Source organism: Lepus europaeus, chromosome 10 (genome assembly GCF_033115175.1).
Source record: "Lepus europaeus isolate LE1 chromosome 10, mLepTim1.pri, whole genome shotgun sequence".
Lineage (NCBI taxonomy): Eukaryota > Metazoa > Chordata > Mammalia > Lagomorpha > Leporidae > Lepus > Lepus europaeus.
This window is the reverse complement of record NC_084836.1, coordinates 59,525,487-59,548,547: the sequence shown is the minus strand read 5'-3', so window position 1 is coordinate 59,548,547 and position 23,061 is coordinate 59,525,487. Positions and strand designations below refer to the sequence as shown.

The window sequence follows — 23,061 nt, the reverse complement described above, 5'->3', positions numbered from 1 at the left end:
ACAAGGAATAGTTACAGATATCACAGGTAGTCCTAATTCTTTTTTCTTCTTTTGTCTTGAGAATGAGAAATAGGTTTTGGGAAATAAATGTTGCATGCTCCATTCTCTCCAGATCAAATGAGTGGAGTTTTGAAGACCATGTTTGCAACAAAATAGCTATGTTCCCCAACAGGCTGTCCATTCCTTGCATTTTCCCTTTGTAAGACAACAGAAAATGGATCAGGGATGAAAACACTTCCTGAATCTTGTACGAAGACAGAAGGAGGATATAAGTCACATTTGTGATATGTGCAATGTAGGTTCTAAATTATCCTGAAGTGGGGAGTTACCTCAGCCTTTGACTTGTAGCTGATTCTGGAAGGTACCACTCATCTCTGTTGAGGCCGTGCAAGCCTCATTGCTGTTTTTGGCTGACGGCACTTTTCTCTAACATTAGGCTGATTGGAGCACTCCAGATTGGATATGGGCAATTGTAAGGGAGAGTGTGCCTTATTACAAATTTTAATCATTTCTCGAGCCATTTTGCTTGCAGTGATAATCCCATAAGACCAACAAATCTTGCATAAGAAACTCAAATAGCTTTTAGCTGAGAGCAGCTCTTAAGTTTTTTAAGCTATTCTTGTTTGTATGTACTTCCCATTTGTGGCTGTGTCCTGCCAAACCAGAGCTCCAAAGGCTTCTTGGCTCATGGTAGCCACAGTTACCTAATTGAAGACTAGCAAGTGGGTTATAATAACAATGATTAAAATAATGACCCAGGTTTCCTCTCAATAGTATTGCTGCATTTATGCATGCTGGAAACTACTTCTAACACTTCCACTGTGGGCAAATATTGTACCCAGAGCTATTTCAAGAATTTTTCTTATCTCCTACACTTTTGTACCATTTCAGTGGGGATGGCAAAGCAACAATTACCTGATGACCTTGCAAATTTTGCTTCTTTTATGGTACAAGAGAAGTTTGCACAAATCCTTTTGTGAGCCAAACTAACATTCAAAACTGCACATTTCTGCCTAGCCATTTAGAAATCCTTGATGTTTCTTTAGCTGAAAATGTTCAAGCAACACACCTCACCAACAATATTTTTTCTTGCAAAGGAAATAAAAGGACAATAATACTTTGATTGTGGTCAAGCTCCTTCCTGTAGCCTTCTTATACAAGATGATTTTTCTTCTAAAATGGGAGTTATAGAATTGGAAGGAATCTTTAAACCAATTTCATACAACACGTACAATTGCATGAATTCTCTTTAAAACACCTAAATTAGGTCTTCCATTAGCATTTATTCTTCAGGGCAAAAGAGATGAAAGAAAAATAGGAAGTTCTCGCCAGTGTATGTAGGATAATGTCTTATAACTAAAAACAATGACAGAATCTAGGACATAGTTTTCCCTACTCATGAATTTTCAGTCTTTTATCCATCTTGTTTGATTATATTGGACAGGATTTGTGAATCAGAAACTCAATGCTAAGTTTAGGTTTTTGAGAACATGAACAAACAGACTAACTGGGAGTGAAATAACGCTTCTAAAAATATTTTTTTTTAACATTTACATCACTTGGCCTTGACCCTTTCATTTCATGATTCAGAAAGTTAAATTTAAAGGTTTACTTTGTATCAAAAGAACTATAGTAAACTTTTATTACTATTACTTAAGAAAACATTAAATTATCTAGCACAAACTACTGGTTAAGAGATTAGGTTTTGGAATGGGACTGTGTAGTTTGAATCCTGACTTTCCAATTAACTAGCTATATAAACTTGGGAAGCCACTTAACTTTTTGAAGCTTTGGTTTATTCATCTGTAAAAAGGAGATAATAATGTTATCTTCTTCACAGGGCCATTAAGAGAATTAAATGAGTTAATTCACATGAAGTACTTTGTTCAGTATATAGCATATGTTTTAAGTATTCAATAAATGTTAGCTTCCCTTTGTCCACTGCAGTAATAAAAGCATGGAATTTGATTGTACAAAGCTTATTATTTTCTTTCATCTGTGTAGAATATTAAAACTTTGGTGAATTTCCATGAGTGATATTTTGAGCTGATAATTAATAGTATTATGAAAAATTATTTTCATGATATAAATAGCTTATAAGGAAATTTTAAACTGCTAGAAGCTTTTAATAAATCAATATCGATCATATCCTGATATGAATAATGATTATTCTCCTAAACTGATCATGCATTTGATGGATTTGGGAAAGTTGTGCCATGATTTAGCAAACAAATTAGAGTAATCATCTGACAAAATCTGTTCTTATTTGTGCTGTTTGAAACTTGGGCCTCTTCTATGTATGACTGATCAGTTGATGATATAAATAGATAGGATTATAGAATAATCATTTTTAGTGGTCCTGCCAAGGTTAAAAAATGTATCAAATAATATTATCAATTAGTCAGTCTCTAATTTTATTTTACCTTTTTTTGAAACATTTCCCCATATACTACCATTCTGTTTGATTCCTCAATTATCCAACAAAAATCAAGTATGTTTTCTTCAAAGATACACACACACACACGCACACACAAACATATACAAATCATTCTAATTCTACAAATATTTCAAATTCTACCAGTCCAGAATATTTACATAGCTAATTAGGATATCAAACAATAGGACTATTGTTCACTTCTCTCCTGTCTCCAAGAGGGTAGTCATTGTAAACTTGAAATATATCTCTGTCTTAAGAGTATTCTTTTTGTATTTACCATGAGATTCTGAAACTCCTTTCAATAACAAATAACAGTGATTACAGACCTTAGCCACTAGAAAACTATTTAATGATACAGAAATTAGGAAGATCATAATAATCACTTTCCTAAAACTGAAAGAATCTTAGTTGGAAAATTTTTATTAAGAGTCATTCATATAAGAGATCCTCAAAAGTTCATGGAAGATGTATGTTATGGAAAAAAACTATGCACACATTTCAAACATTTTTGTTCCAAAATAAACATTTTAATCTCATTTTCTATGAAATTTTGAAGTACCCTAGCATATAAAATAAGATTTTAATGAATTTATCAAGATTACAATCCATCAGAGAAAAAGGGACCAAGGCTACCTTTCCCAGCCTTTAACATACAGCCTCAGGAATTCTGTCACTACTGTCACCATCTCATGAAGGAACAGTGTTTATTCATCAGACAATACGAGAGTTAATGACAATCTATAGAAGATGTCATTCTGAGGGAACCGGAGGTGAAAAACTGGATTACAGGAAAAATGGAAAAAACACACAATGTAAAAGTCTATGCTGCTATTCTACAATCACACTTAAAGATACTACTGAACAATGCCCATTCTCTATTACTTCATAGATACTTTGATACAAGCAGGTTGTCCACTTACTCTAGTAGTTTTCACTTTATTCCCAGAGGAACAGCTCCATCCTTTCCGATCAGGAAGAACTTTACATTCTTCTCCCTCTAGACATGGCTGCATATGGCACCACCATTTCTGCTCTACTATTGAAGCTGTAAGAAAGAGAAAAACTGAGTCAGTGTTTTTCATTTGGTTATATTAGTTCTCTACATGCATATTTAAAGAAGAGCAAAAGCCATAAACTTTTTCTACCACTGAAGACTGATATTTGAGGGATGTTTCTTTTCTTATTTAAGGAGATTAATCTCTCCTAAGAGATTTTCTCACTAAAATAATTTTTCTTCATGTTAAATTTTATTTAATTGTGGTAAGAGCACAACATGAGTTCTAAACTCTTAACAATATACAAGACAGTATTATTATCAGTAACCACAATGTTGAAACATTTTTTTATGTGAAAATACAGGTTTTAGCCGGCACCGTGGCTCAACAGGCTAATCCTCCGCCTTGCGGCGCCGGCACACCGGGTTATAGTCCAGGATGGGGCACCGATCCTGTCCCGGTTGCCCCCCTTCCAGGCCAGCTCTCTGCTGTGGCCAGGGAGTGCAGTGGAGGATGGCCCAAGTTCTTGGGCCCTGCACCCCATGGGAGACCAGGAGAAGCACCTGGCTCCTGCCATCGGAACAGTGCGGTGCGCCAGCCGCAGTGCGCCTACCACAGCGGCCATTGGAGGGTGAACCAATGGCAAAAGGAAGACCTTTCTCTCTGTCTCCCTCTACTGTCCACTCTGCCTGTCAAAAATTAAAAAAAAAAAATACAGGCTTTGCTGTGGAAGATAGTAATGAAGATTCCTCAAAAATCTGAAAACAAATGTAGCATATGACCAAGCCATCCCACTCCTAGGAATTTACCCAAATGAAATTAAGTCAGCATATAAGAGTTATCTGTATCCCCATGTTTAGTGTAGCTCAATTCACAATAGTTAAACTATGGAATCAACTCAGATGCCCATTGACTGATGACCAAATAAAAAAATGTGGAATACTACTCAGGCATAAAAAAGAATGAAATCCAGTCTTTTGCAACAAAATGAACGCAACTGGAAATGATTATGCTTATTGAAATAAGCCAGTCCCCAGAAGACAAATATCATATGGCTTCCCTGATCTGTAGTAACTGATAGAGTACAAAAAATGTAACATATATGAGAGAAATTGATGATTGTTTACAGCCCTTGCCTCTACTGTATTTCTATTATTCTTATTTGTTGAACTGTTTACTTAGTAGTGGATTAGGCTTATGATTTTCAATTAAAAAGTATGTCATTGTAAAAATTTAAAGAAAGAATAAGGAAGGAAGGAGGGAAGCTGAGAGTGTAGGTGGAGAGAGGTCAGAGAGAGACAGACCGCAATGCTCCTATGTCTGTATATATGAAATACACGACATTTGTTAATCTTATATAAATAAAAATTAAGAAAAAAGAAAGCTCCACTGCACAGCACTCATTAGGAACTCAACTCTCTAACCTATTGCCGCCTGAGTGGAATAAACTGCTTTACTATGAAAAAAAATACACATGTAAATTGTGCTTTCTATGTGTGTGGAGAGTAAAACATTACTGAAAAATTATCATTGTTCAAACCACTTTAATATTAAAATACTTTATCATTAGAATATTAAAGTATTCAAAGTTCTTCATGTAATTATTCAGATATTTAAGTTACATTTTATCTGATAAGCATCAGAATTAAGTGAGACACAGTGTGACAATGAGCGAGAACCAGTCTGAGTCCTCCAGGACCTTATCATCTTGTTTTGTTTTGTTTTGTTTTTAAAGATTTATTTTATTTATTTGAAAGAGTTACAAAGACAGGTAGACACATAGAGAGAAAGAGAAGCCTTCTATCAGCTGGTTCACTCCCCAGATGGCCACAATGGCTGGAGCTTGGCTGATCCAAAGCCAGGAGCCACGAGCTTCTGGTTCTCCCATGTGGGTGCAGGGGCCCAAGGGCTTGAGCCATTCTCCACTGCTTTTCTGGCACATTAGCAGGGAGCTGGATCAGAAGTAGAGGAGCCAGGACTCAAACTGGCACCCATATGAGATGCTGGTGCTACAGGCCAGGGCTTTAACCTACTAAGCCAGAGCACTGGCCCTTTGTGTAATAGTTTTGCAGATATTAAAGCATAACTACTCGAGCGTTTTGGAAAATGCTTATTCATCACTTACTCGTTTCTTAAATGCTTATATATTTTAAATAGACCACAATGCATTCAAATATAGGAAAATTGTCAAGATTTTCTCAAATCCATTTATTTAACAAATAATTAAATTTTAACAGAGGGTCTTCAAGGCTCCATGGTACTTCTGTACTTCTCCCGAGCTAATTACTTCTCTAGGGTTCTACACAGCATTTCCATATAGATCTTAATACTATAACTGTGTATGTGCATATGCATAAATAATTTGTATTTTGAAATATCTGCATTCACACCATACATCTTTGTATATTGCTTTTCATTCAACATGTTTATATATATATATATATATATGTATGTATGATATATACACATTTATATAACCACATGAGTATATATGTACATGTTAATACAGAAAAACAGGGGCCAGCGCTGTGGCACAGTGGGTTTACGCCCTGGTCTGGAGTGTAGGCATCCCATATGGGCAACGGTTCAAGACCTGGCTGCTCCACTTCCGATGCAGCTCTCTGCTATGGCCTGGGAAAGGAGCAGAAGATGGCCCAAGTCCTTAGGCCCCTGCATGCACGTGGGAGATCTGGAAGAAACTCCTGGCTCCTGGCTTCAGATCAGCTCAGCTCCTGCCATTGCAGCCATCTCGGGGGTGAACCAGAGGATGGAAGACCTCTCTCTCTCTCTCTCTCTCTCTCTCTCTCTCTCCCTCCCTCTCCTCTCTCTGTGTAGCTCTTTTTTTTTTTTTTCAAATAAATAAATAAATCTTTTAAAAAATACAGATAGACCATTTCATTCAACTAAATTGGTAAATCAAAATATACCATATACTATATTTATTAATTTGCCTGATAAGTAACATTAAACATATCAATTGCTATTAAAAAAGAAAATACAGTCTTCATGAGAACCACATGGTGGAATAAAAGCCGTCTGAATGTGTGCATTTATTGATTTATATAAATAAATAAGAAAATGGAGACACAATCAGTTTACAGTCAATATTTCAGAATCAATGTAATATTTTCATGAATAGGATGAAAATCAGAAATGTACTGTGTAGTATTAGCACAATTTTTTAAAAAAATTTAGTTGATAGATAAAAGTTTTACATATTGGGGTGTGTGTCTTGCCTGTGTGCCGTATCAGAGTCTTGGGCTTTATTTCCAGCTCCAATTTCAGACTCCATCTTTCTGCTAAGACAGATCCTGGGAGGCAGATGGGGAGGCCAAGTGATTGGGCTCCTGCCACCCTTGGGGGAGACCTGGATTAAGTTCCATATTGCTGGTTCAGCCCCCAGGGACTGAGCCGGCAGGTGGGGAGTGAACCAAAAGATGGGGGATATATTTTTCTACTTACCTCTCTTCCTCTCTCTCTGTCTCTCAAACACATTTTTAAAATTTGTACATATTTATAGAATACCATGCAGTTCTATTCTTTTCCTGTGAGGAGTAACCTTCATTACGTGGAATATATCATGCTAATAAAGCACTTAACAAACTACTATTTATGGTACTATTTAATAGATTAATATAAAGATTTATATTTTATTATAATCAGTTGAACCCTCAAAGAAAGGAAATTAATATTTTATATTTTTATAAAAATTAATATTTTATGTGACTTCTATCCACAACTAAACATTAACTCAAATACAGCATATTGATTTCTTTTCATTGTTACAAACCATCTATGAGTTTAAGGATCCTTACTATTAACTCATCCATTTTCATATTTCCTTTCATAGTTAATTCATATATACTCCTCCCCTCCCATATTTGCAAGGAAATCAATATATCATGGTATTCAAAATAAGAAGCAAGTCGATTTACTAAAACCTCACTATAATGTCTTTTGGACAGAACTACATAAGATTTCAGATCTACTTCCAAAGGATTTTAGATTTCAAATATCCCCCCAAATAACCTCCTTTCAACCATGTGATTTACAGTGTTGTTGCCCAGAATTGACCTCAGCTGACAACATTATAGTGAGGTTCCAGTTCTCCACTGTCCCCAGCACACTATCAAAAAGAAAACAGAAGTCGCACCATCCACACAAGATGGAGCAGCTCGCGTGGTGCCGGCCACCTGCCCCGGGAAGCAGGAGCATTTGACAGTTTGTGACCGTTCTTCTATCTTGTTCTTATTACAGCATCTGTGGAGTGCCACCACCTCACAAGTTCCCGTTTTAACATGATGAGCTGTGCAAACAAAAACAAAAGATAAAACAACATTAGGAAAGCTTTAGACACATTCCTCCTCCTCTTTTTAATTAGAAGTACATTAAATATAGCTCTATAAGGAATCCACCATGCATGAAACTAGAAATACAATGATTCTAACTCCATAACACAGATTTGATTTAGTTTCTAAATGTGGTGGGACCATTTCTGTCAATAAATGCTTGGTGAAGCAGGAACAATTAGTGACCAGATTAGAATGAACTGTTACAACAGTCACAAATATACAGGCAAAAATATATTTATTTGTATATGAATTTTTCACACCATTTTGTTCAATTCTGTTCATCAAAGTACAGCAAAGCCCTGGACAAGGTGTTTTGCAATGTGCTGTTGTGAAAGTGTTATCAAAGCAGGTGGATGCTGATAGTGTCATGTCTTTCTTCTGGGAGAAAGTGTAGTGACCAGAAAGGGAATCCTCTTTCAGGAAGCAAAGGCAGAAGGTAAGAGCCACATCCTCAGTATTCTTCTGCCCAGTTTCCCAAAAAGCAAACTAATTGGGTGATTCTTGAAATTGCTACCATTTTGATGGAAGTTCCAACTAGTCACAGGGGCCAGAATCATGCCTTTTCATTTTGCCTGAGGGGACAACTTCCCCCAAATGGCACCAACAGCAGCTAAATCTGGATGGATTTCTATTTGCCAGCCAGACACCTGTAAACCCAGCCCTCCATGTGATCAGGCTCCCATACCCATTTTTTTAGCTTTAAATTAAGCCTACTGAGGTTTTTTGCAGGTTGAAATTTTGGATATCACTTGACACACTATGATTAAATTATATTTTGTCTTTATCACTGTTGTTTTTGTCACCATTTGTCCTTCTAGGAATTAACCCTACTGTGAGATGATGAAAAGTTTCACCTTTGAAAAATAAAAATGGCTTCAAATCAACCGTTTATTGAAAGATTATGGCTTTTAGCAATTTTTAAAAATTGTGATTGAGGGGCTGGCATTGTGGCTTAGTAGGCTAAGCCTCACCTGTGGTGCCACCATTCCATTTGGGCGCTGACTGTATCTTGACTGCTCTCTTCTGATTTAACTCTTTGCTAATGGCCTAGGAAAGCAGTGGAAGACGGCCCAAATGCTCGGTGCCTACACTCACGTGGTAGACCCAGAGGAAACTCCTGGCTCCTGGCTTTGGATTAGCCAGTTCTGGCCACTGTGGCCATTTGGAGAGTGACCAATGGAAAGAAGACCTTTCTCTCGTTCTTTCGCTCTCTCTGGCTTTAACTTTACCTCTCAAATAAATATATAAAATCTAAAAAAAAAATTGTTGTGGATACACAAATGGAAATTTAAAGAGAAATATAGAAAGTAGGAGATTTGAAGTTATTAATATTACAACATTGAGACCCACTCTAAGTGAGATCAGCAAATTATGTAATATTAACCTTTCCCTTGGAGATAAGAGGAACCAATATGCAGCAACTCAGATTAGACAGCTTGCTTAGATTTTTCTGTAAGATATAAAATCACACATGTCCTCCACCTCTTACCTCTTCCATGTGAGCCCAAGAAACTCAGGTGTGGCATACAACTGCAACATGTAGACCTCAAAATTTCAAGAGACAGATGCCATTTCCCACACAACAAATACTTTTTCTGCTACTATATATGTAAGTGGGAATGTCCTATGTATTTGATTCAAGCACAAACCTATCTTTACTATAGCTAAAATACTAAGAGCCAGACTTCTTGTCCTATCCTCTTGTGCTCTAGAAATTAAGTTCCTAGCTAAGAACGAGTCATTTTTGTTTTACTTACAGAATGCTTTAGATTATACTATACAAGTTAGTATAGTGGTTAGCACATTGCACTTCACTTAGTCACATTTTGAGTAAGTGAATATCACACATCAATCCTGGTTCTGAGAACTGGGAATAAAACAATGAGTAGGAAGGACACCATCCATCCCTGCCCTCAAAGAATTTTTATTCCTATTGAAAGAAAACAAAAATAAGCATGCAAGTTATTGATTAAATATATCAATTTAGATGACTAAGCTTTTTGAAGGAAATAAGTAGAGCAACATGATTGAAATACCTGAGGACAGAAACAGATCGATTTTGAGAAATTAGGGGAATGATCTGAATGATTCTCTGTGATGAGAAAGAAGCACCCACTGTGAAGAGTTAAGAGAGGAAGATCATTCCCAACAGAAGGGGCAGCACATGGCAGGCCTTGAAACAGGGAATGGTGCGGCATACTTGCAGAACAACAAGATGACCAGGATGGGTGGCATGCACGTGAGCAACTGAGGGTTGAGGCCAATGTGTCAGAAAGGTAGGCAACTCAAGGAGGGGCCTCTAGAGAGGTTGGATTTCATTCTCACTGTAAGGGAACGTCTCTTGAGCAGAAATAGTAGAGTTTCACTTAAGCTTTTAATGCAGGCTGTTCTTCAGAAACTGGAAGGCAAGAGAGGAGACTGGTTATGAGTGGCTAGAGGAGTCTAGGTGACAGAGGATGGGACTTATAACAGCAACAGAGATGGGGAGAAGCAGCAAGTTAGGGAAACTTCAGTATAGAGCAAGTTTGATTTGGTAATGGATTGATCACGGGCGGTGAGGGAAAGATGAATCAAGGATCACTCTCAAACATGGATGAGAAATTAGCATTTGTTGGTCCTGATACATAGAGAAAGCCTGAGGAAAGAGAAGTTTGGTAGAAAATGGGTGGGGTTAAAACATATATAGATATAGATGATATAGATATAGATATTCGTGATTTGGCCATATTAAATTTGAGACCCTCATAAATCGTCCAAGAAGAGGTATTAATCAGGTAGCAACATTTATGAAAAGAAACAGGGAAGAGATCTTGGTAGTAGATACAAACTTAAGAAACCCAAGCCTGTACATGATATATAAAGACACAGGCTGAACAAGATTAGCATGGAATGATTTCCAACAGATTAAGGGAGGAAGCAATGGAAGAGTTCAAGACCTAGGACTATAACAGTAGAGCAGCACATGAAGTAAAAGGAAAGGCACTGGATGTAAGGAAATAGAAATCAAAAAATAAAATGTTTTCAAAAGAGAGGATTGCTCAGGTGCAGCAACTGCTGCTGAAAGGTCCAAATAAATGAAGAAACATAATCGTCCACTGAAGCAGTAATACATTCCAAATAGCTAAAATAATTCTGAGCAGAAAAAACAAAGTTTTAACAAAGATACTAAGAATATATATGGAAAAAGGACAGTCTCTTCAATAAATGGCATTAGGACAACTAGATAACCATCTGCAGAAGAAAATTAGAACTTTATCTGACACCAAATACAAATATCAACTTGAAATGGAAATAAGACATACATATAAGAAATGAAACTCTAAAATTATTAGAGAAGAACAGGGGAAAACTGCATGACATTAGCCCAGGCAATGATTTTTTTCAGATGTGTCCCCAAAAGTGCAGGCAACAAAAGCAAAATACACAAATGAAATGTCGCCAGACAAAAAAGAACTTTTGCACCAAAGGGAAACATTCAACCAAGTTAAACAAAATCTACAGAGTAGGTGAAAATAGTTGCAAACCATGAATCTGATAAGGGACTAATATTCAAAACATAGAAGGGGCCAGCTTGTGACCACCATGTTAAGCCTATGCTTGCAATGTTGTCTTCCCACACTGGAATGCAGTTTGAGTCTTGACTACTGTGCTTCCAATCCAGCACCCTGCTAATGTGCCTAAAAAAGCAGCAGACGATGGCTCAAGCACTTAAAATCCTTTAACCCATATGGGAGACAGAAAAAGGTCCTTGTTCCTGGCTTAAGCCAGGTCCAGCCCTCCCTGTTGCTGCCATCGACACTGAACCGGCAGATAGAGGATATCTCTATTTCTCTCTCTCTGACATTCTACCTTTCAAATAAACAAATAATCAGATAAATAAATAAATCTAAATAATAAAATTATATAAAGAACTCAAGCAACTCAATAGCAAAGAAATGATTTGATTTAAAAATGGGAAAAGGATCTCAATAGACATTTCTCAGAAGGATTTATAAAACTGTTCAACACTAAAAATCATGGAATGTCAAATTAAAAACTTAATGATTTTACTTCCCTCCAATTAGAAGGAATATTATAAAATCAAGAAATGTAATACATGTCACCAGAATGAAGGATAAAAATAAAATGATTATCTCAATAGACATAGAAAGAAGCAATTAGTAAATGAGAAAGCCAAATCATACCTTTTGCTTGTGTGTTTGCAGATAACATGATTCTATGCATAGAGAAACTTAAAAACCTCCACCAAGAGAATATTGGAACTGATAAATGAATTCAGAAAAGTTGCAAGGAATAAAATCAACACAAAAATCAATAACAATTCTTATACCAAAAACCATCTCATTGAGAAAGAAATTATAAAAAGCAATCCTATTCACAATGGTTGTTTAAAAAAATAAATAAAATACCTTGGAATGAATTTAACCAAGGGTGTTAAAGACATTGTACCATGAAAATTACAAAACACTTTTGAAAGAAACTGAACAGGGCACCAAAAAATGGGAAAACCTGCCATGTTTATGAATTGGAAGAATTAACATTCTTAAAATGTCCATTTTACCCAAAGCAATTTATAGATTTAATGCTATCCCATGAAAATATTAATGACATTCTTCAAAGAACTAGACAAGACAAATACTAAAATTCAATAGATTCCAAACAGCCAAAGGAATCTTGAACCTAAAGAATAAAGCTGGAGGCATCACAGTGCCAGATTTCAAGATGTACTACACAACTATTGTGACAAAATCAGTATGGAGTGGGAATAAAAACAGGCACAGAGACCAATGGAAAGGAATAGCAATTCCAGAAATTTTATACATCTGCAGTAAACTGATTCTTAACAAAGCCACCAAAAAAAAAATGCACTGTAGAAAGGACAGTCTTTTCAGCATGTGGTACAGGGAAAACTGGATACCTATATACAGAAGACTGAAATTAGACAACTCCTGCATCTTACTTATCATCATATACAAAAATCAACTCAAAATAAATAAAAGACCTAAGTGTAAGACCTGAAACATTACTTCCAGAGGAAACATAGGAGAAAACACAAAGACATCAGTATAGGCAATGATATTTTTTTCTAGGTAAGACCTGAAAAATGCAGACAACAAAAGTGAAACTAGACAAATGAGATTATACCTTCTGTACAGCAAAGGAAACAACCAAATGAAGAGAAAACCAACAGAATGGGAGAAAACATTTCCAAACTCTACATCTAAAAAAGGATTAATATCCAGAATATATAGTAACTCAAAACACTCAATCACAAAAACAATCTAGTTAAGAAACAAGCAAAGAATATGATTAAACAGCCCACAAAAGAAGAAACAAAATGGCTATCAAACATATGAGTAAATCTTCAGTATCCCTAGACATCAAGGTCATGCAAATCAAAACCACAATGGGATATATAAAAAATAACATGTGGGGAAAAAGGAACCCTTATACACCGTTGGTAGGAATGTAAATTAACACAATTAAAAGGAGAACAATATGGAGGTTCTTCCAAAAATTAAAAATAGATCTACCATATGGCTCAGCTATTCTACTTCTGGGTAAATCTCCAAAGGAAATCAAATCAATATATCAGACGACTATAGTCATTTTCTTTTCAGTACAAATCACAATATTCAAGAAATAGAATCATCCTAGGTATCCATCAATGGATGAACAACTAAAAGAATGCAGTTTTTGTACAACTGGAATATTATTCATCCATTAAGAGAATGAAATTCTAACATTTGCAGCAAAATGGGTGGAACTAGAGATGATCATGTTATATGAAATAAGCCAAACATAGAAAGACAAATACTGCACATGTTTCTCACACGTGGAAATTTGTTTTGAAGAAACAAGTCACTATTAACCTAGAATAATGATTATGAGGGGCTGCAAAAGGTGGAGAAAGGGATGAGACAAGTAGGTTGGATAACAGGTACCAAAACAGTTACATCGAATTAATAGGTTCTAGTGCTCCACAGCATAGTGAACTACAGTTCACAATAATGTAGCATATACTGTATGAAGAACTGAAAGAGAGAAGCTGGAGGGCTCCAAAAAGAAAGAAAAGGTAAAGAAGTGGAAGTATTAATTGCCTGATTTGATAAAATTAATTGCCTGATTTGTACAAAAAAATGTACAAATGTCAATTAAATTTTTTAATTTAATAAATGATGGCTGTCATAAAAAAGACAAAAGATAGCAAGTTTTGGTATAAAAGGAAAAAAATTGTGAAGAAAAGGAACTATACATAATACTGATAGGAACGTAAATTGATTCAGTTATTGTAGAAAATAGTATGGAGTTTCCTCAAAAAAAATTAAACATAGAGCTACCAAACAATCCAGCATTCCTGCTCCTAGAGTCTATCCAAAGGGCATGAAATCAATGTGTCAAAGAAATATCTGAACTCCCATGTTCATTACAGCATTAATCACAGTATCCAAGATATAGAATCAACCTAAGTGTCAATCAACAAATGAAAGGATAAAGAAAACGTGGTACATACACAAATACAGAATGGAATAACATTCAGGCTTTTTTTCTTTTTTTTTTTTTTTTTTTTGACAGGCAGAGTGGACAGTGAGAGAAACAGACAGACAGAAAGGTCTTCCTTTGCAGTTGGTTCACCCTCCAATGGCCACCACTGTCGGCGCACTGCGGCCCGGCGGCGCACCACGGCCGTTGCACCGCGCTGATCCAAAGGCAGGAGCCAGGTGCTTCTCCTGGTCTCCCATGGGGTGCAGGGCCCAAGGACTTGGGCCATCCTCCACTGCACTTCCGGGCCACAGCAGAGAGCTGGACTGGAAGAGGAGCAACCAGGACAGAATCTGGCGCCCCGACCGGGACTATAACCCGATGTGCCGCGCTGCAAGGCAGAGGATTAGCCTAGTGAGCCACAGTGCCAGCCTAACATTCAGTCTTTTTTTTTTTTTTTTTTTTTTGACAGGCAGAGTGGATAGTGAGAGAGAGAGACAGAGAGAAAGGTCTTCCTTTGCCGTTGGTTCACCTTCCAATGGCCACTGCGGCCGGCGCATCGCGCTGATCCAAAGCCAGGAGCCAGGTGCTTCTCCTGGTCTCCCATGCGGGTGCAGGGCCCAAGCACTTGGGCCATCCTCCACTGCCTTCCCGGGCCATAGCAGAGAGCTGGCCTGGAAGAGGGGCAACCGGGATAGAATCCAGCGCCCCGACTGGGACTAGAACCCGGTGTGCCGGCACTGCAAGGCAGAGGATTAGCCTGTTAAGCCACGGCGCTGGCTAACATTCAGTCTTAAAAAGGGAGAACTTCCTACAGGAGAGTAACTGGGACTAGGACTGAGTCTCCCTTTCACTTCCCATTCAGCTTCTTGCTAATGCACAGTGGGGGAGGCGGCAGATGATGTTTCAAGCACTTGAGTCCTTGACGCCCATGTGAGAGAGTGAAGAGATGTCTATTATAGAACGTAATAATTATAGCTAATAAAATGTATTGTAATTCTCCAATATGGCATAGCACACAAAAAGTATGTGAGATAATTCATATGGTAATGAGCTCAATTTAGTCATTCCAAAGTACATGATGAAAGACATACAATTTTTGTCAACTAAAAATAAAAGTAACACAGTATAGTGGTTAAAGAAAAGATTTCACAGAGTATGCTAAATTTAAATCTAATCTCCTAATAGCTGTCTGGTTTTGTGCAAATCACCTAGTATTTCTGGGAATATACATCTTCATTTGATTGGTTTGAGGATTGAATGAGTTGATATGTACAAAGCATTTAGAATGCTACCTCTCTCAGACCAGATATTTTTTTAAGTTAGTTTTTATGATTACTGTTAGCATTTATCTTGGTAAAAATTATATTAGTGGTAAAATAAAGACATGTTTGAAGTAAATTTAGTAGAGAATAGGAGGTAAGATTGTGCAATTATAAAAATTTATTTCATGGCATTGTACTCTGAAGAGTAGAAGGAAACAGAGAAACAGCCGCAAGTATGGGGTCAAGGGAAAATTTTAATGGATTCTAGAAAAGCATGCTTGTTTGTTGTAATGCTCTAACAGAAGAGAAACTGACAATCCATCAAAGAAAATGGGAAATTAAAAAACAGCTCTTCAGAAGGAAAAACAAATGTACTTTCAGGGCACTCAGAGGGTAGCATAGGGTAGTTATCTTGATGTGAGGACAAAGGAGGGACAGGTAGCTACAGAGAGATTGGTGTGAATGGATTAGGCAGTACAATGATGACGTTTTTCTCATCTGAGTTCATCAATTTTCCAATTAAATTTTGGAGATATTTTAATAAGAACAAAGTAAGTATGAATAGACAGAAAATGTGGAAGTAAAATTAGCAGGAATGAGGAGCAGAGCCACCTGGCAGCAAGTTAGCTTATGTACACTCTGAACTGCAGGGGCACTCTGAAAGGAAAGATGGGGCGAGAGCGCAGGGCAGCGTGGGGAGATGGCTCTGGGAGGAGAAGTTATTTTGGATGCTTGCACTTCTGATAGTGGTTGAAGGAAACAGAGGATGATGATGATGATGATGATGATGATATTAGTTCTGCAAGTCTTTGGAAGCCGGAGGAGGAGATGATTAGGGCTAGTGAAGCTGGTAGGCAGGTAACTGAGCAGAGACAAGATCAGGGAGCAGAAGCAAAGGATATCAGTTCTGATTGAAATATTAAAAAAAAAAAAAAGGTGTTCTCATAGAAGTTAAAAACATAATGGTGGTTACCAGAGGTTGAGGAGGTAAGAGGGTGTGAGGAGTAGGGAAAGGTTGAGAAGCAGATACTAAATTACAGCTGGGTAGAAAGAAACTGGGCTTCTATTGCACAATAGGATTACTATAGATAATACTAATGTACTGTACATTTCCCTATTTAAATAAAACATAGGGGACGGCATTATGGTACAGGTACACTCTTGGCACACCTGCATCCCATGTCAAAATACATGGATTGGAGTCCTGCTTCTGCTTCCAATCCAGCTTTGGCTAATGCACACCCTGGGAGGCAGCAGGTGATGGCTCAAGTACTTGGATCCTTGCAACCTACATGGGAATCCTGGATAGTATTCCTAGCTCCTGGCTTCAGCATGGTCCAGTCCAGGCTGCTTTAGGCATTTGTGGAGCCAATCATCAGATGGAAAAATCTCTCCTCTCTTCTCCTCTCCTCCCTTCCCACCTCTCCTTTCCTCCCCCCACATTTCTCCTCCCCTCCACCTCTCTTTCTCCACCTCTCCCTCTCTCTCCCTCTCCATCTCCCTCTTTAAATCTGTTCTCTTCTGTCCGCTTCTATCCCTCCCTCTTTTCTTTCTTCCTTTTCAAATAAGTGACCTTTATAAAAGAAATTTTTAAAAACCTTAGAACAGGAGCCAGCACTGTGGTGTAGCAGGTAAAGCCATTACCTATGGCACTGGCATTCCATATGATTGCTGTTTAGCGTCCCATATGGACACTAGGTTTGCATCAAGGCTCCTCCATTTCTGATCCAACTCCCTCCTGATGTGCCTAGGAAAGCAGTGGAAGATGATCCAAGCCCTTGGGCCTCTGTATCCATGTGGGAGACGCAGAAGAAGCTCCTGGCTCCTGGCTTCAGTCTGGTCCAGCCCTGGCTGTTGTGGCCATTTAGGGAGTGAACCAGCAATGGAAGATCTCTCTCTGCCTTTGTCTCTTCCTCTCCGCAAACTTTCAAATGAATAAATAAATATTTAAAAACAATAAATAAATAAAACCTGAGAAGACAGGATTTTGAATTTTTTCACCATAAGAAATGTTAGATGTTTGACAAGACAGATACATATACCCTGATTGGAAATCACACAATGTGTATACATATTGAAACATATTGTACCCAATAAATACATAGAATTTTTATGTCTGTTATATTTTTAAACTAAAGAGTTGAAGATTAAATTTTGAGAAAATAAGAGCTAGTTGTGTAAGTCATTGTGTTTCTCCCCACCAGCCAGAGAAACCAATTATAGTCTTGATAATGGAAAACCAATGAATCTGAATCACTTGCTCTTCACTTATGAGATAGGGAACAGAGTTTCTGGCAACCAGGATGAATTTGAGTGAGAAAGCAATCCATGTGACTAAAAGCCTCTAAAACTAGCAGGTTGTTTGTTAATGCCACAAATTTAGTTTACCCTGACCAGACAACAGCACTTTCTCCTGTTTCCAAATTATCCCATGTGATACACTTTTCCAAATGTAATCCATGTAGTACAAGCCAATGAAGGCTGATACCTGGAAGGTACTAGCTTATCTGAACCAATGCAGAATAAAGATTAAAGATAAACTATTGTTTAGATATTTATGTGATGTTAGACTGTTGTAAGGAATTATCCCACGATGGGGTAAACACCCTAGCTAAGGTTGGGATGCCACAGCTCTGGTGAAGAGAGTGTACTTCCATTTTCTTGAAAGAGAAACAAGGTGTGATGAGGATCACAGAATACAATAAGGGCAGAGGCAAGGTAGCAATTGCCCTGGGAAGAAAAAGTGGGATGTTCCCTCCAGGGAACAAGATAGTTAGTGTTAGGAGAACAACAAAGGTTGCCCAGAAGAGCAAGTGGTAGCTTGACAGAGGCAGGGCTTTCCTGCTCTAATCTTTCTTTTCATTGCCTATGAATAAAGTGTCTGGCCAAGGCCATGCAGATTGGGAGAAATTGGATTTGGTAAAATCTATCACAGCCTTTGTTCTTACTAAACCAAAGACATGACTTTTGGGGGGGTACCTAGAATGTGTTCTGGGCTCCTGGCTTCTGCCTGGGCTAGCCCTGGCTGTTGACTGAACCAGGAAGATATATCTTTGAGTGTCTCTACTTTCCAAATTGATATCAGGGACCTTTACTCAAAATTTTTATTAATTATTTTAGGATTAGTATTTTGAGGGTTCTTGCATATATTTGAATTCTAAATATCAGCTGCTTATAAATAAAGCAGGCAACATGGTAGAGTTTAACATTTATTTAGAGAAGGAAATACACAGGAAAGTGAGGGCTTTATAAGAGGGAGAAGGAGCTTAAAAGTTTACCAGGCTTTTTATTCACTTTCAAAGGGGACTGGTTACATAGTCTCATTGGCAGGTGGGTCAGGTAGGGGCGTGAGATATCCAAAGAGGGCAGGGTGAAGGAGTGGTCTCCAGCTCACAGATAGAATCAATTTAATCCTACCTGCCTGCCTATATCAAAATAAAATGAAAAAAAATTTTAAATGGGATAGATGTATAGATAGATAATGTATAGACAGCTAATCCTCTGCTTGAAGAATGTGAAAACATGGGAGGGAAAAGCATCAGTTGCTTGATATTTTATATACACCAGTAAATGTGCAAAGGGTGATGAGATACTTCAAAAGAGGAACTAAGCCTTCTAATAGAACTGAATTCATCCTGGAATGGCATGTATATGCCTAGTCACAGTTTTCCTATTTTTCTGCTGTTTGTGATATTATGTTTGTGCTATTATGATAATCAACTTGTAAACAAAAGACTAATTTTTCATGTAAACTGCCCTGTATGTGGTATGCATTTAATAAACAGTAAACAAGCAATTTAAGAAAGTAAAGCTAGTTCCTGTGGTTTTCCTTTAAAAGGTTAATAAGATAATAGGAAATTTTAGATAGAATTTTCTACATAAATTCAGACAAAGCTCATGATAAACTAACCTAATGAAATATTAGGGCTTTCCAAATTAACAAAATAAGCTTCACAGTAGATCAGTAAGCATCATATTAAAGCTGTGCGAAGCCCCCTGGAGAAGATTTAAATGAAAAAGAACAAACAATTTTCTTCATGTCACAATTTCCAAGTCACACACGCACACACACACCCCCAAAAAATTCACACAAACAAGACAAATCTTTTTGATATTTTTCATCCATGGATGTGATGCATAAACACAAATTTGTTGCCTCCTACATTTTTTTGTGAAATGACAGCAGAGACATATGGGTTTCATTAAATTCTCATGAGACAGGGATACCAAGTCTTAGTTGGTTCTAATCATTGCCTTCCAAGGTTAAAACCTCATGTCTCATTTCAACAATAGAACATTGGCTCCTCAGCACCCCAGAAATTTGGCCCTAAAAAACTGCCTATTAAGTCATACCATACAATTTTTAAATATTTCATAAAGCTATTATGATTGGTATATTGTGGCCATAAAGAATTTTACTGAAACCTTTATTTCCAACTCCTTTTTACATATTGAAAGAAAGTTCAGGGCCAGGGTGGTGGCACACAGGGTTAAGATGCTATACCAGCATCCCATATTGAAGTATTCATTCAAGTCTAGCTTCCTGCTAATGTGCCTGGGAAAGCAGCAGAGGATTGTCCAAGTGCTTGGTCCCCTGCCATCCACATGGGATACCTGAATGGAGTTTCTGGCACCTGGTTTCAGCCTGGCTAGCCCTGGCTGCTGTGGCCATTTGGGAAGTGAACCAGTGAATTTAAAATCTCTCTCAGCCTCTCCATCTCTGTCATTCTGACTTTCAAATAAATAAATAATCTTTTCTTCTAAAAAGCAAAAAGCTCTCCATAGAGAAAAAATCTAAATCTAAATTAAATAGTATTTCTATGTATGTATGGATTTTTGAAAATTAAATATAAAAGGTAACTTTAAAAATTTCATGAAAAGTGGATTTAAAAGTTAAGTTTAGGGCAAAAAAACTTGAAATTCTTGAATATTTTTCTCATCATATATACTTCCAGTGAACTTTTTGAAGACCCCCAAAAATACAAAGAGCAGACAATGCAATCTGTAGACATTATCATACAAAATATATGTATTTGTTATATGGTGTCATGGGGTTTATCATCTTTGAACCAACCATGAAAACACAGGTGTGAAAAAACAGGTTCACATAATAATATAATCATGAATTATTTACCTTAAGCAGTAGTTATTAGTTTTAGGTTAATTATGAGAACAAAGCGATGTGTGCCACGCCCACAGCTGTGATACCCGCGTGGCAAGATGTTGCTGCGTCGGGGATCTAAAAAGCTGCAGGGTTTGAGGTGAGCGCTCTGTGGAGTGGAGCCTCAGGCGATTCCCGTGCAGTCCGCGGTTGTAATGACCCCCGACTCACATTATGGAAGCCAAGACTGTCCTTGCTGATTTTGGGGACACCATGTCTCTGCTCTGTTGATGATCTCATTATGCATTATCTACCAGCTGTGTTTACACTTTACTGCTTGCTCTCACAATTATCAGAAACAAAAAAATCAAAAAAAAGAAGTTAATGTTTCCCATAAGATTATGGAGAAATTCAAACAATCTTTGCCCCTCTGTTTACTAAAGCTGTTTACGAGGGAGCTAGGAATGCAAGTCAAAACATATCATTAGGTTCCCATCATAGTGACAGAAAAATGTTAAAATTGCTCAAAAGTTATCTCCAAGTATCTAAAAAGGCAAGCAAAACCTTGGGCAGTAATTCCCCTAAACAGTTCATCAAACGAAACTAAGCCAAAGGTCAATTCTCATCCTCAGTAAACAAAACTAAGCCAAAGGTCAATTCTCATCCTCAGTAAATTGTCTAAAAACAATGTCCCCACTATGTTCCTCATAAAACCACTCATATGACATCATTGTTCTAACTCATTTTGTCAACCTTTGTGATAAAAGTTTTACATTTGCCTGTAGCATTGTCCTTTACTATATAAACCCAAGCCTTACTACAATAAATCGCAGCAGCAGGATACTCATAACGTGTGTGTGTCTGTCTGTCATTTCCCCGCCAATTCCTGATTCTCCTAAGAGCCTTCACCCCTCGTTCTCCCCTCGGTCTGAGACTCCGCAAGAGCCGGTCCGCGGCAGATGTGTACCAAGCTGTTTATGTAAAACAATTCATAAAGAATTTATGGAATAATGGTAATTGCTAATATCTAATGCCAAGTACTATTTCATTTTATCACCACAAGAACCATTCAGGAGGAAACAATATTCGTCCCCAGTTTATAGATGAAGAAATTGAAACACAGGGATTAAGTTGCCCAAGGTAAAATAGCTAGTATGAGACTAAACTGGAAGTGATAATCCATTTGCTTCTAGAACACAACCTTAGTCACTGTTTACCATACCTTTTCTATGGAGCTCCAAACACATGCAACAGAGTGCAATTATAGGTGATGTGGAGGAAAGAAGTAATTGAATCCTCATCCCCACATGCAAGGCTTGGTTAACCCCATGAGGTCACGGGCTTAGAAACTGAAATATCAAATACAAGTCTAACCTGCTCTATACCATACTCTTTTTAATCAAGTCCATTGATGCTCCAAAGAATTGGTTTGTTCAACCCTAAAATGACTACTTAGAGTCCTTATGAAGCCCAAACGACATAACATTTTAACGTTGCTTTATGTTGCATAGCATTATTGAAGGTAACAACTTTATTTTCACTACTAATATAATTAATCTGTATCAAAATGATACTGTATGCATACAAGATATAAAGATGTGGCTATTAGAGAACATTATCTATATTTTGTAAATGACCTAATTTTATATTTTAAAAAGCTATGTATCTATCTTATCTATATACTAATTGTGTTGATATGAGATGAAAGTAAAAAAATTAATCTGACACTTAAGCTACAGAAGAGTACATTTAGCATCAACTTGTGAATTTGTTTCTACTGATTTCCTCTCCATTAGATTTCAGTTCATATTTGTCCTCAAATTTGTTTCATTGGTTCTAGAATTTTGTTTGTCTTTATATACTCCAATTTAATAGTTTTACACAGCTTGACTAGCTCCCTGGAGAGTCTGTATTACACCTTCTAAGCAGAAATAAAGTATCACCTATATGCATCAACAGGCATCTGAAATACAAGCTAGTTAGTAGATTTAGGTGGCTGTAAATCACTATGAATGGGGAAAAAATGTGACAAAAACTTTTTAAGAGAGCTAATTTCTCATTCTAATTCATTAGAATGAGAAAAAATGGGGCATATTTTTAGACTTTCACGCCAAAGCAACCTAATTAAAAGAAATAGCTGTTTAAATATCTGAATAAAAATTTTAAAATCCCTATATTTTATAGTTAGGATGATCAGAGAGAAAACAGCCAAATGACAATGATATTTTAGATATCCTGTTTTCTAAATCTGTTCCATTTTTATATAAATAAATGAACTAAAAACAATGGAGTAATAAAAAGATTTACACTAAAATAATAACAGATGGGTGAGGTATTTGTGTCCCTGCCATCCACACAGTAGACCCAGATTGAGTTCCTGGCTCCTGGTTTCATTGTGGTCCAGCTCTGGGCTATTGTGGGCATTTGG

The 23,061-nt window shown here is 37.2% G+C and overlaps 1 protein-coding gene across 1 annotated transcript in view; it reads right to left on the bottom strand.

Moving 5' to 3' along the window:
- The window catches only part of TAFA2 (TAFA chemokine like family member 2), a 146,733-nt gene that overhangs the window by 12,833 nt on the left and 110,839 nt on the right, over positions 1–23,061 (bottom strand). Inside the window, exons 3-4 of the mRNA XM_062202465.1 lie at positions 7,586–7,738; positions 3,358–3,482 (exon numbers count right to left, since the gene is read on the bottom strand). Coding sequence (XP_062058449.1) covers positions 3,358–3,482; positions 7,586–7,738 — 278 coding nt within the window. The remainder of the gene's footprint in view (positions 1–3,357; positions 3,483–7,585; positions 7,739–23,061) is intronic.